At 46.6% G+C, this 12,871-nt stretch overlaps 1 protein-coding gene and 1 long non-coding RNA gene across 8 annotated transcripts in view; one reads left to right on the top strand and one right to left on the bottom strand.

The window, feature by feature from the left end:
* LOC310684888 overlaps nucleotides 1–12,871 on the top strand; it is a 239,051-nt gene that overhangs the window by 164,706 nt on the left and 61,474 nt on the right. The gene's annotated exons all lie outside the window — the stretch shown is intronic.
* Nucleotides 395–12,871, bottom strand: part of LOC310684217 (uncharacterized protein) — a 43,505-nt gene continuing 31,028 nt past the window's right edge. Inside the window, exons 1-6 of one of the 7 annotated variants that reach the window (XM_083454893.1) lie at nucleotides 11,745–12,335; nucleotides 6,268–6,887; nucleotides 6,024–6,105; nucleotides 5,687–5,766; nucleotides 5,303–5,429; nucleotides 395–4,116 (exon numbers count right to left, since the gene is read on the bottom strand). In XM_083454893.1, the coding sequence (XP_083311019.1) occupies nucleotides 2,015–4,116; nucleotides 5,303–5,429; nucleotides 5,687–5,766; nucleotides 6,024–6,105; nucleotides 6,268–6,663 (2,787 nt within the window). In that variant the 5' untranslated portion in view covers nucleotides 6,664–6,887; nucleotides 11,745–12,335 and the 3' untranslated portion in view covers nucleotides 395–2,014. Of the gene's footprint in view, nucleotides 4,117–5,302; nucleotides 5,430–5,686; nucleotides 5,770–6,023; nucleotides 6,106–6,267; nucleotides 6,888–7,453; nucleotides 7,937–11,744; nucleotides 12,336–12,871 lie in introns of those variants that run through there. The other 6 variants (XM_083454890.1, XM_083454894.1, XM_083454892.1 and 3 more) reach the window with 6 other exon arrangements.

The following is a 12,871-nucleotide window of genomic DNA, read 5'->3' as shown; positions in this document are numbered from 1 at the left end:
CATTTTCCTTTTAATATTTCCTATTTTCACAAATAAAGACAACCCTTCTTGTGATATGTGGAAGTTCTAGGTAAACTTACATATAACTATTGGTATCACCTTGTAGAACTACAGTGCATTTCGGAAGACATTTGAAAACTCAGGCGCAAAAGAAAAAATGGAAAAACATGTAGCGGAAGATGTTCAATGTCCAAGGGACGTTTGGAAACAGAAGCAATTACTTCCAGATTTTCGGCATTCGAAAACCGAAACATTCAGGTTCAAAGATGCTAAAAAACTGAAGTTCCGCTGTATATCAAATAAGCTTTATTTGTCTAGCATCCTTTAGATGTCACTACCTTTCTTCTCCCGCCTCACAATTAGCAACGAAAATGTGGATGGAAACTTTGTACCGGGGATGCAACACTTAATTGAAACAATGCAATGAGATTCTATTCCCTCTTAAATGCATTTCTGCCCTTCGCTCTTCCCTTCATCTTCTTCCTTCCGTCTTTGAAGGCATACCCTGGAGGACCCTAAAGCAAACAAACTTTTCCTTCTCTTGCTCCCTTTGGCGTAGGATGAACCAAGAACTCTGCTTCCTCATGGATACAATTCTTTCCTCTTGGCATACGCCCATTGTGAATGATCGGAGGACAGCAGAAAGGGAACCCTTGACTTAAGTTTCTCACAGAAGAAAGGAAAATATGAAGTATGTGAATTGCTCATGTGATCAAAATTTGCTTCTACATCACCGGTTCATGACCCAGGGGAGGAAATACTTGAAACAAAAACTCAGAACCAAGAGAATGAGAGCAATCTCGGCATCCTGCAGGGACCTGGTTTATTCAAACTATTGCAATAGGACAGCCCGGCTAACCAGTTGTTCAGCAGAACGGCTAGTTCGAAAAGGCTGCCAGGAGGCATGTTAGAAGAAAGATTATATACACAGCACACAAAGACTCATAAAATGCCACAACACTCTTCCACTTGCATCAAGAAAAGTTACAGGTCATGGGGTGCGTGGCTTCATGCGGATATCGACTCCTCTGAAATTACCTTGCGGTGTCCCAGAGTGCCCAGGTCATTTGGGTCTCAAATGTCTCACTTTGACACCATGTCCATGGCAACCAGGACTTCCAAGGCACTGTTGACATTTCAATCCCATATCTTACTTCCCTGGTACCAAAAGATGTCAAAGACCTTTGAGGAGATATGTGAGTTCTCACACGGATGCTAGCTCAACTCCTCCCTCTTTCTCAAAACATCACCTGCCCTTCTAGGCTCAGATAAGGCTGGAAGCGGCAGGCAATGTACACATCACAGCTTCACACAGTGCAGGAGGGTGGCATGAGGATTATAAGAAGCTGGCATACAAAAATCATGCCTAATACATTCTATTGAAAAGGCTAAATGCAGTAAGTATTAGGACACTTCGGACAGAATCAAAATCTATAATATCTCATATTCAATCAACTATCACAATTTTTACACCAAGTCCTTCCTAGGAAAGTTCAGCGTGGACAGCAACCTCATCAGTGTCACCAAATCACTCTTATCCCTCACCCCAGGCATGACATGAAGAAAATATTCAATGCATGAATGAATCTTTATTTGCATCAGCCCCCGGCCATACCAATAAAAAAAAATACAATATACAAAGAATAAAAATTAAAAGTCCGTTATATAAAATACATTGTAGGGTTTTGAGTCAATAGTCAGATAGTGCCTCTAATTCTCCCAGCTAAAAACCTTGCAACCTTTGCTGTCACCTGCTCTTCAAGAGAGAGCCAAGAGAAGGTGTGAAGAACCTTAAACACCTTGGCCAAGAACTTGCAAATCACAGTTCTGAGTATGTAGTAGAAATAGCTATGGGGCACCAGATGGGGCAAAGAACCCAGCTACAATCCACACCTCATACAAACAAAAGTCTCCTGAAATTAATTCTGTATACAGCCACTACTATAATTTGCCCTCAATGTGAGTTCTTTGATGGGAAGGTGAGCTGGCCTTTGTGACTGAAGCTCTTTCCACATTATTGGCACTGAAATAGTTTCACCTCGCTGTGAATTCTTTGATGGATCGTGAGTTTGGCCTTCACAATGAATTTCTTTCCACATTCCAAGCAGTGATAAGGTTTCTCCCCTGTATGAATTCTCTGATGGGAAGTTAAACTGCCCTTTTGACTGAAGCTCTTTCCACACTCTTGGCACTGATAGGGTTTCTCCCCTGTATGAATTCTCTGATGGACAGTGAGCTTGTTTCTCTCCCTGAAGCTCTTTCCACATTCCAAGCACTGATAAGGTTTTTCCCCTTTATGAATTCTCTGATGGGAAGTTAAGCTGCCCTTTCTTCTGAAGGCCTTGCCACATTCCAAGCACTGATGGGGTGTCTCTCCTGTATGAATTGTCTGATGGGCCATGAGGTGGCCTCTTCGAACGAAGCTCTTGCCACATTCCAAGCACTGATGAGGTTTCTCCCCTGTATGACTTCTCTGATGGACAGTAAACTGGCTTCTGCTACTGAATCTCTTGCCACACTCTTTGCACTGATGGGGTGTCTCTCCTGTATGAATTGTTTGATGGTCCATGAGGTGGCCACTTCGAACGAAGCTCTTGCCACATTCCAAGCACTGATAGGGTTTCTCCCCTGTATGACGTCTCTGGTGGACAGTGAGATGGCTTTTTATTCTGAATTTCTTTCCACATTCCAAGCAGTGATGAGGTTTCTCCCCTGTATGAATTCTCTGATGGACAGTAAAGTAGCTTCTACAACTGAATCTCTTGCCACACTCTTTGCAATGATAGGGTTTCTCGCCTGTATGACTTCTCTGATGGACAGTGAGTTGCCTTTTTATTCTGAATCTCTTTCCACATTCCAAGCACTGATAAGGTTTTTCCCCTGTATGAATTCTTTGATGTACAACAAGCTGGCCTTGGTGACTGAAGCTTTTTCCACATTCCAAGCAATGATAGGGTTTATCTCCAGTATGAATTCTTTGATGGGAAATGAAATTTTTTTTCCAAGTGAAGCTCTTTCCACAGTCTAAACACTGATATGGTTTCGCACTGGAATGAATTCTCTGATGGGAAGTGAGTTGGCTGCTCTGACTGAAGCTCTTTCCACATTCCAAGCACTGATAGGGTTTCTCTCCTGTATGGATTCTATGATGTAAAGTAAGTTGGCCTTGTTGACTGAAGCTTTTTCCACATTCCAAGCAGTGATAAGGTTTCTCCCCCGTATGAATTCTTTGATGTACAGTAAGATGGCCTTGGTGACGGAAGCTTTTTCCACATTCCAAACAGTCATAGGGTTTATTTCCAGTATGAATTCTTTGATGGGCAGTGAAACTTATTTTCCAAGTGAAATTCTTGCCACATTGCAAGCACTGATATGGTTTCGCCCCGGAATGAATTCTGTGATGGGAAGTGAGCTGGCTGCTCTGACTGAAGCTCTTGCCACATTGCAAGCACTGATAAGGTTTCTCCCCTGTATGAATTCTCTGATGGACAGCAATCTGGCTTTTTATTCTGAATCTCTTTCCACATTCCAAGCACTGATAAGGTTTCTCCCCTGTATGACTTCTCTGATGGACAGTGAGATGGCTTTTTATTCTGAATCTCTTTCCACATTCCAAGCAGTGATAGGGTTTATCTCCAGTATGAATTATTTGATGGGAAACGAGACTCATTTTCCAAGTGAAGCTTTTTCCACATTCCAAGCACTGATAAGGTTTCTCCCCTGTATGAATTCTTTGATGTACAGTAAGCTGGCCTTGTTGACTGAAGCTTTTTCCACATTCCAAACAGTGATAAGGTTTCTCCCCTTTATGAATTCTCTGATGGGTAGTTAAACTGCCCTTTTGACTGAAGCTCTTTCCACACTCTTGGCACTGATAGGGTTTCTCCCCTGTATGAATTCTCTGATGGACAGTGAACTTGTTTCTGTGACTGAAGCTCTTTCCACATTCCAAGCACTGATAGTGTTTCTTCTCAAGGGGATTTCTTTGATTTGAAGTGGAATGGGAGCTCTGACTGAAGGTCTCTCTGCACTCTGAATATGGATAGGACTTCCCCACTGTGTGGCTTTTGTCGTGGTCTCCCTCGTTCTTCAGCTCCAATTCATCACCACCTGCAACTGAGAGAGAAATGGATTGGAGTCTCAGGAAGCAATGGAGCCCCCAATTATGGAGCAGTGCTACTTACCGTATTTTTCACCCCATAGGACACACTTTTTCCCCTCCAAAAATGAAGGGGAAACGTGTGTGCGTCCTATGGGGCGAATGCAGGCTTTCGCTGAAGCCTGGAAAGCGAGAGGGGTCGGTGCGCACCAGCCCCGTGCCTTTATTTCCTCCCAAAAAAACTAGGTGCGCCTTATGGGACGGTGCATGCTATAGGGCGAAAAATACGGTAATGCTTGTGACCCCGGAAGTACTGAAGGGACTTAGATGTGAGGTCTTCCTACAGGGTTCACTGCCTGAGATTCAAAAAGCCTGGTTATTTTATGGGATGGATTTTGTTTGGCCCAATCATGGGATCTGTGTCATCTCCAATGTCACTCATCTCTTTAGTCAACCCAGGACAGAAAGAAGCAAGAACAGAAACAAAAAACCTGACAGAAGCTACTTGAACTTCCTGAATCCCTTAGAAGCCTACATTTAAGAAGGCCTTGTGCAGTTTAGAGGAGCCTAGGAAAAATACGGAGGGGTATCTTATCTCCCCCAGAGGCTCTTCAGCTGAGCTCCTTTCCCCCTGCTCAGCACCCTGCGCCTCTGGCAGCCCTGGCCCTATGAGGGGAAGGAGAGGGGTCAGCCTTCCTTCTCCTCCTCCTCTGCATCTGGCCAGATGGTTCCCAGCCCTCCTGGAGTCATGGCTGCTTTCCTGAGGCCCTTCCTGTGCTGCTGCCCCTGGAGAAGGGGCCCTGATGGGAGGCTGTGGGGCTGCAGACAGGCCAGCCCTTCAAGAGCAAAAGGGGAGCCATCTTGGAGGGGGGTAGGCATTAGGATGATGATAATGATGATAATGATAATAATTGTAATAATTGTATTATTTATAACCTGCCCATCTGGCTGGGTTTCATGCTTTAAAAAGGCAGAACTGGAGGAAGAATATTCACAGGGTAAGCAGCCAATACTCTTCCATCCAATGTTTTCTGTGGGAGTGTTAGAATCCCAGGGGCTGTGGGTGCTGCTGTTGAGCCCCATCGAAAAATCCGAGACTCCACCCATCTCTTGAATTTCAAAGGAGAAATGTCTCTTGAATTTCAAAGGAGAAATATCTCTTGAATTTCAAAGGAGATAGGATGATCCAAGAGGAAGCCTTACCAAGAGAGTCCAAGATCCCACGATTCTCCTCCATGACTTCCTTGTGCAGAGCCCTCTGGTCAGGATCCAGCAACGCCCACTCCTCGTCTGTGAAATGCACAGCTACATCTTCAAAGCACACTGGACCCTAAAAGAAAAGGAAAAAGGTTGTCCTCTTAGACAACATCAAGGTGCACGGAGGGGAATGACAGGGGGATGAAAGGGGGGAAACCCCATTGCGCAACTGATGGGGTGAATCCTGGCCACTGTTTGGTGTGGTGTGTAAACTGCTTAGAAGCCTATTTTAGCATTCAGCCCTTCTTTCCTAGGCGGTTCCTCCCACCTTTCCTCTGTGTCCAACCCGTCCATGACATCCTCTTTCCCCACATGGCTCCTTCCTCCTACCTGCTCTGCTTCCACAGGGGCAGCTTCCCCTTCGCCACCAAGAAAAGATGGACAAACAGGTCTTGCTGGCATTGTTCGGTCTCCTACAAGAGAAAAGGTAAGTGCATGCTTCACTCAGAAGGAAAGCTACAGGTGGGCCTTCAATAAAGTAACAGTAGCCACGTTAATGTGGATGTTAGTAACCATTTCACATATTAGTTGTGCTAAAATACATCTCCCTTTCTATGGGCTCTGGGATTCATGTGTCTTCTCCAAAAAAGATGTAAAAAACTCACAAATTAGTTTCAAAGACAACATAATGTGATAAAATGGGGAGAAAAAACTCCTCCCTCCTTACCCAGTGGCCTTACTCTGGAGTCCAACGGAGATCTCTCTGCCTCAGAGGAATCCAGACCCATTTCTGGAAACTGATCCTTCCCCTGCAAGAGCAACAAGCATTCAAAATAATTAGATTAGGGGTATCAGATATCATTCCTCGGATGCTTTCCAAAAAAAGGATGACAAAATTAGTAGAGGATTGGGGGATACTCTCCCTCAAGTTTGGAGCCCCATGAAATTATCCAGAGGAAAGTCTCTCTCACCTGCTGCTCTGCCTGACTCAGGAGGAAACCTTCAGCTAGGGCCACCGCCTGGGAACTGGTCTCTGCTCCACATTCCCTCACCCAGCTCTCCATCTCTGGTGGAAGGACAGCCAGGAACTGCTCCAAGATCACCAGGTCCAGCATCTCAGCTTTCGTGTGCCTTTCTGGTTTCAGCCACTGATGGCAAAGGTGGTAGAGTCGGTTGCAAACCTCTCGGGGTCCTTTGGCCTCCTGGTAGCAAAGCCGCCTGAGCTGCTGGCTCTGCACCTCTGAGCGGAGGGTGTCCTCCTCACCCAGGATCCTCTGGGCAGACTTTCCCCAGATTCCTCCATGGCTAAGAGTTTGGATGGAATGAAGTCTTGCTGCTTCAGGCCCAGCTGAGTCTTGCTCATCCATCTCTGTTCTCAGGACACCTCCAGGAAATCGAAAGAAGTCCCTACGTCTTCTGCCAAGTTCTGCCTGTCCTAATGAGAGGTTTTAGCAAATCCTAAAAAGCAAACATATTTTTCCGATATAGAACTGATACACAGTCAGGTGAATAGAAATGTTCCCTGGGCAAGTGTGGATCAGTCTTGCTAAGAACCAGGGCTGGACTGCACCACAACTCAGACTGAGCTTTCCTTAAAAATTAAAGGGAGGAAGGAAGGAAGGAAGAAGGAAGGAAGGAAGAATGGATGAGTGAGTCATCTGTACTGAGTGTAACTGGGACCCAGGGCAATAGTGGGGGTCCCTCCCACCCCCAAATGTCAGGGCACATTTCTTTCCTGCTTCTGCCTCATGTTGCAGCACTTGCAATCTCCCACATTCTCCAGACTCCTGGGGTGGGTCCCTCTTTCTTTATTCTGAGGGCCAGATCTTTACCTGGCCGCCCATCTGAGGACCAGAGCTTCACCTGGTCAACCCGAGAGCCAAGTGGGTGGGGCCAAATAACTTGTGGGCAGGGCTGGAATCATCCCTAAGTCTTGGCCTCCCTCATCCTAATCTGCTGCCTCTGCATCTAGATTGCTCTCTGCCACAGATTCCCCTCGCTCACTAAGCCCCGTTACCCCTTCCGCTTCAGAAAGCTCCTCCTCCCAGGCTTCTCCCTCTGACCACTCATCATTGCCCCCAAACCCCTCCCCTGGCCCAGAGCCGCCTTCCCTTGCGGGTTCCCCAGCTGGTCTCCTCACCATTCCTCTGTGCCCACCCAGTCCATGCAGCTCCCTCCTTGCATCCTTTATTCTGTTGTCACCAGGTTGGGCTCTGCTTTCCTTTTGGGTGAAGACAATCCAGCCTCCTGTTCTCTCAGCTGCCAACCTGGGGTATCTTCTGGGAAGCCCACCAGCAAGGCTGGAGCCCAGGGATAACTCTCTCCCCATGCACTTCCCAGCAGCTGGCATTCAGAAGCATGGCTGCCTCCAACTGTGGGGCCAGGAGCCATCGCTAGCCCTCTGCTCCTCCCTGAATTGGCCTCATTCTCTTCTAAAGCCATCTGGTTTGGTGGCCATCCCTTCCTCCTGTGGGAGGAAGTTCCATGGGTCAGTATACCTGAAGGAGCGTCTCCACCCCCATCGTTCTGCCCGGATGCTGAAGTCCAGCTCTGAGGGCCTTCTGGTGGTTCCCTCACTACGAGTGGCAAAGCTACAGGGAACCAGGCAGAGGGCCTTCTCAGTAGTGGCGCCCGCCCTGTTGAATGCCCTCCCACCAGATGTCAAAGAGATAAACAGCTACCTGACATTTAGAAGACATCTGAAGGCAGCCCTGCTCAGGGAAGTTTTTAATGTGTGACATTTTTATGTATTTTTAATCTTTGTTGGCCCCTTCATGGATCACTGCCTTGCCGTGGCGAAGGGGCTTGAAGAACTCAGAGAAGCTATGAACTATGCCAAGCAGGGCACCCAAGATGAACAGGTCATAGTGGAGAGTTTTGACCAAATGTGATCCACCTGGAGCAGGAATCGGCAAGCCACTCCAGTATCCTTGCCAAGAAAACTCCATGGACAAAGACAACAGGCATATAAAAGTTATGACGCTGGAAGATGAGCCCCTCAGGTCGGAAGGCGTCCAACATGCTACTGGGGAAGAGCGGAGGACAAGTACAAGTAGATCCAGAGCTGATGTAGCGGCTGGGCCAAAGCCGAAAGGACGCTCAGTTGCGGATATGCATGGAAGCGAAAGGAAAGTCCAATGCTGTAAAGAAAAATATTGCAAAGGAACCTGGAATGTAAGAACCATGAAGCTGGGTAAGTTGGATGTGGTCAAAAATGAGATGGCAAGAATAAATATTGACATTCTGGGCATCAGTGAACTAAAATGGACGGGAATGGGCGAATTCAGTTCGGATGACCATCATATCTACTACTGTGGGCAAGAAACCCGCAAAAGAAATGGAGTGGCCCTCATAGTCAACAAAACAGTGGTGAAAGCTGTACTGGGATGCAATCTCAAAAATGATAGAATGATCTCGATACGAATCCAAGGCAGACCTTTTAACATCACAGTAATCCAAGTTTATGCACCAACTACTGGTGCTGAAGAAACTGAAATTGACCAATTCTATGAAGACTTACAACACCTCATAGAAGTGACACCAAAGAAGGATGTTCTTCTCATTATAGGGGATTGGAACGCTAAAGTAGGGAATCAAGAGATAAAAGGAACAACTGGCAAATTTGGTCTTGGAATTCAAAACAAAGCAGGGCAAAGGCTAATAGAGTTCTGTCAAGAGAACAAGCTGGTCATCACAAACACTCTTTTCCAGCAACACAAGAGACGACTCTACACATGGACATCACCAGATGGGCAGCATCGAAATCAGATTGATTATATTCTCTGCAGCCAAAGATGGAGAAGCTCTATACAGTCAGCAAAAACAAGACCTGGAGCTGACTGTGGCTCAGATCATCATCATTCTTATAGCAAAATTCAAGCTTAAACTGAAGAAAGTAGGAAAAACCACTGGGCCGGTAAGATACAATCTAAACCAAATCCCTTATGAATACACAGTGGAAGTGAGGAACAGGTTTAAGGATTTAGATTTGCTGGACAGAGTGCCTGAAGAACTATGGATGGAGGCTCAAAACATTATATAGGAGGCAGCAACGAAAACCATCCCAATGAAAAGGAAATGCAAGAAAGCAAAGTGGCTGTCCAATGAGGCCTTACAAATAGCGGGGGAGAGAAGGCAAGCAAAATGCGAGGGAGATCGAGAAAGATACAGGAAATTGAATGCAGAATTCCAAAAAATAGCAAGGAGAGACAAGAAGGCCTTCTTAAATGAGCAATGCAAAGAAATAGAGGAAAACAACAGAATGGGAAGAACCAGAGACCTGTTCAAGAAAATTGGAGATATGAAAGGAACATTTCGTTCAAAGATTACCATAATAAAAGACAAAAGTGGTAAGGACCTAACAGAAGCAGAAGACATCAAGAAGAGGTGGCAAGAATACACAGAGGAATTATACCAGAAAGATATGGATGCCTCGTACACCCCAGGTTGCTGACCTTGAGCCAGACATCCTGGAGAGTGAAGTCAAATGGGCATTAGAAAGCATTACAAATAACAAGGCCAGTGGAAGTGATGGTATTCCAGCTGAACTATTTAAAATTTTTAAAGATGATGCTGTTAAGGTGCTACACTCAATATGCCAGCAAGTTTGGAAAACTCAGCAGTGGCCAGAGGATTGGAGAAGGTCAGTCTACATCCCAATCCCAAAGAAGGGCAGTGCTAAAGAATGCTCCAACTACCACACAATTGCACTCATTTCACACGCTAGCAAGGTTATGCTTAAAATTCTTCAAGGAAGGCTCAAGCAGTATGTGGACCGAGAACTCCCAGAAGTGCAAGCTGCATTTCGAAGGGGCAGAGGAACCAGAGACCAAATTGCAAACATGCGCTGGATTATGGAGAAAGCTAGAGAGTTCCAGAAAGACATCTACTTCTGCTTCATTGACTATGCAAAAGCCTTTGACTGTGTCGACCACAGCAAACTATGGCAAGTTCTTAAAGAAATGGGAGTGCCTGATCACCTCATCTGTCTCCTGAGAAATCTCTATGTGGGACAAGAAGCTACAGTTAGAACTGGATATGGAACAACTGATTGGTTCAAAATTGGGAAAGGAGTACGACAAGGCTGTATTTTGTCTCCCTGCTTATTTAACTTATATGCAGAATTAATCATGCGAAAGGCTGGGCTGGATGAATCCCTAGCCGGAATTAAGATTGCTGGAAGAAATATCAACAACCTCAGATATGCAGATGACACAACCTTGATGGCAGAAAGTGAGGAGGAATTAAAAAACCTTTTATTGAGGGTGAAAGAGGAGAGTGCAAAATATGGTCTGAAGCTCAACATCAAAAAAACGAAGATCATGGCCACTGGTCCCATCACCTCCTGGCAAATAGAAGGGGAAGAAATGGAGGCAGTGAGAGATTTTACTTTCTTGGGCTCCATGATCACTGCAGATGGTGACAGCAGTCACGAAATTAAGAGACGCCTGCTTCTTGGAAGGAAAGCAATGACAAACCTAGACAGCATTTTAAAAAGTAGAGACATCAACAAAGGTCCGTATAGTAAAAGCTATGGTTTTCCCAGTAGTGATGTATGGAAGTGAGAGCTGGACCATAAAGAAGGCTGATCGCCGAAGAATTGACGCTTTTGAATTATGGTGCTGGAGGAAACTCTTGAGAGTCCCATGGACTGCAAGAAGATCAAATGCATTCATTCTTAAGGAAATCAGCCCTGAGTGCTCACTGGAAGGACAGATCGTGAAGCTGAGGCTCCAATACTTTGGCCACCTCATGAGAAGAGAAGACTCACTGGAAAAGACCCTGATGTTGGGAAAGATGGAGGGCACAAGGAGAAGGGGACGACAGAGGACGAGATGGTTAGACAGTGTTCTCGAAGCTACAAACATGAATCTGACCAAACTGCGGGTGGCAGTGGAAGACAGGAGTGCCTGGCGTGCTCTGGTCCATGGGGTCACGAAGAGTCGGACACGACTGAACGACTAAACAACAACAACAAATCTTTGTTGGAAGCCGCCCAGAGGGGCTGGGTAGATCCAGCCAGATGGGCGGGGTACAAATATATCATTGTTGTTGTTGTTGTTGTTGTTGTTGTTGTTATGTGCACACTGCAACATGGAAGGACTTCATCTATTTCTACCTCCAAATGTGTCCATCTGGCTGTCACCTGCGTTAATGAACGTGACTGTTTCCTCAATCCCATCGGGATTCCATTGCATCCCCTTTTCTTCCTGACTCAAGCCCCCCCCCCCCCTCACCAAAGGAGCATGCGGCGTCTTGATGCAAAGGAAGAAGAGACTTGCAGACTTCCTGCTACTTGCAGCCTCCCTGGTTTTGCAGAGAGGAAGGGGGGGGGCAGAACCTCTTATCCCTGGCTTGGGGATCCCCCTGCAGGAGCTGAGCAGGCTCCCCATGGACCCTCCCCACTTCTCCCCAATGCACCCTAAGGCAGAAAAGAGAGGAAACTCACCAGGTCCCTGAAGGGAAACTGCAGCGGAGACGAAAGCCACCTTTCCCTCTTGCAGGGAGGAAGCTGGGAAAGTGGGATGGGCTTCTGCTCGGGAGGACCGCATCACCCCCCCTTATTTCCTGTCCTCTCTAGGAATGCAGCTCCGTTCCTTTTAACCCTTGGCGAGCCGGGCGCCCCCAGCTCCCCCCTCTCTCCCTCTGCAAAGCCGGAGCCCCGGGCCTGGCCTGCACCCAGGGGTGCCTTATTTGGGGGACCCCCTGGACTGGCGTCTGAGCTGCTCCCTCCCTTGGAAACAGGAGCAGGAGGAGCACGAAAGGTCCTGCAAGGACATCCTCCTGGCGGGCCTTTTCCTCGCCACCAGCCTGGCTCTCATTTTGATGCCCACAGCACCTTGAAAGGACCGAGACCTGAACTCTGAGGCCAAACACTGCCTTAAAACCGCACCTGCCTCTTCCCGACCCCATTTCCTTCGGCGTTACTCTCTTCTTTTTTCTTCCTAATACAGTGGTACCTCTGGTTACGAACTTAATTCGTTCTGGAGGTCCGTTCCTAACCTGAGGTACCACTTTAGCTAATGGGGTCTCCTGCTGATGCCGTGCGATTTCTGTTTTCATCCTGAGGTAAAGTACTTAACCTGAGGTACTACCTCCGTGTTAGCGGAGTCTGTAACCTGAAGTGTTTGCAACCTGAGGTGTTTGTAACCCAAGGCACCACTGTAAAGCATTTTCCTTTTAATATTTCCTATTTTCCCAAATAAAGAAAACCCTTCTTGTGATATGTGGAAGCTCTAGATAAACTTACATACAGTGGTACCTTGGGTTAAGTACTTAATTCGTTCTGGAGGTCTGTTCTTAACCTGAAGCACCACTTTAACTAATGGGACTTCCTGCTGCTGCCACGCCGCCGGAGCATGATTTCTGTTCTCATCCTGAAGCAAAGTTCTTAACCCGAGGTACTATTTCTGGGTTAGCGGAGTCTGTAACCTAAAGCGTATGTGACCTGAGGTACCACTGTATAACTATTTGTATCACTATGTAGAACTAAAATCCGTTAGACATTCGAAAACTCAGGCGCAAATGAAAAAATGGAAAAACACGCAGCGGAAGCTGTTCAACGTCCAAGGCGCG

This window comes from Podarcis tiliguerta, assembly GCF_965153285.1.
Source record: "Podarcis tiliguerta genome assembly, chromosome: 8".
NCBI classification, from domain to species: Eukaryota; Metazoa; Chordata; class Lepidosauria; order Squamata; family Lacertidae; genus Podarcis; species Podarcis tiliguerta.
This window is presented reverse-complemented; position numbering and strand designations above follow the sequence as displayed.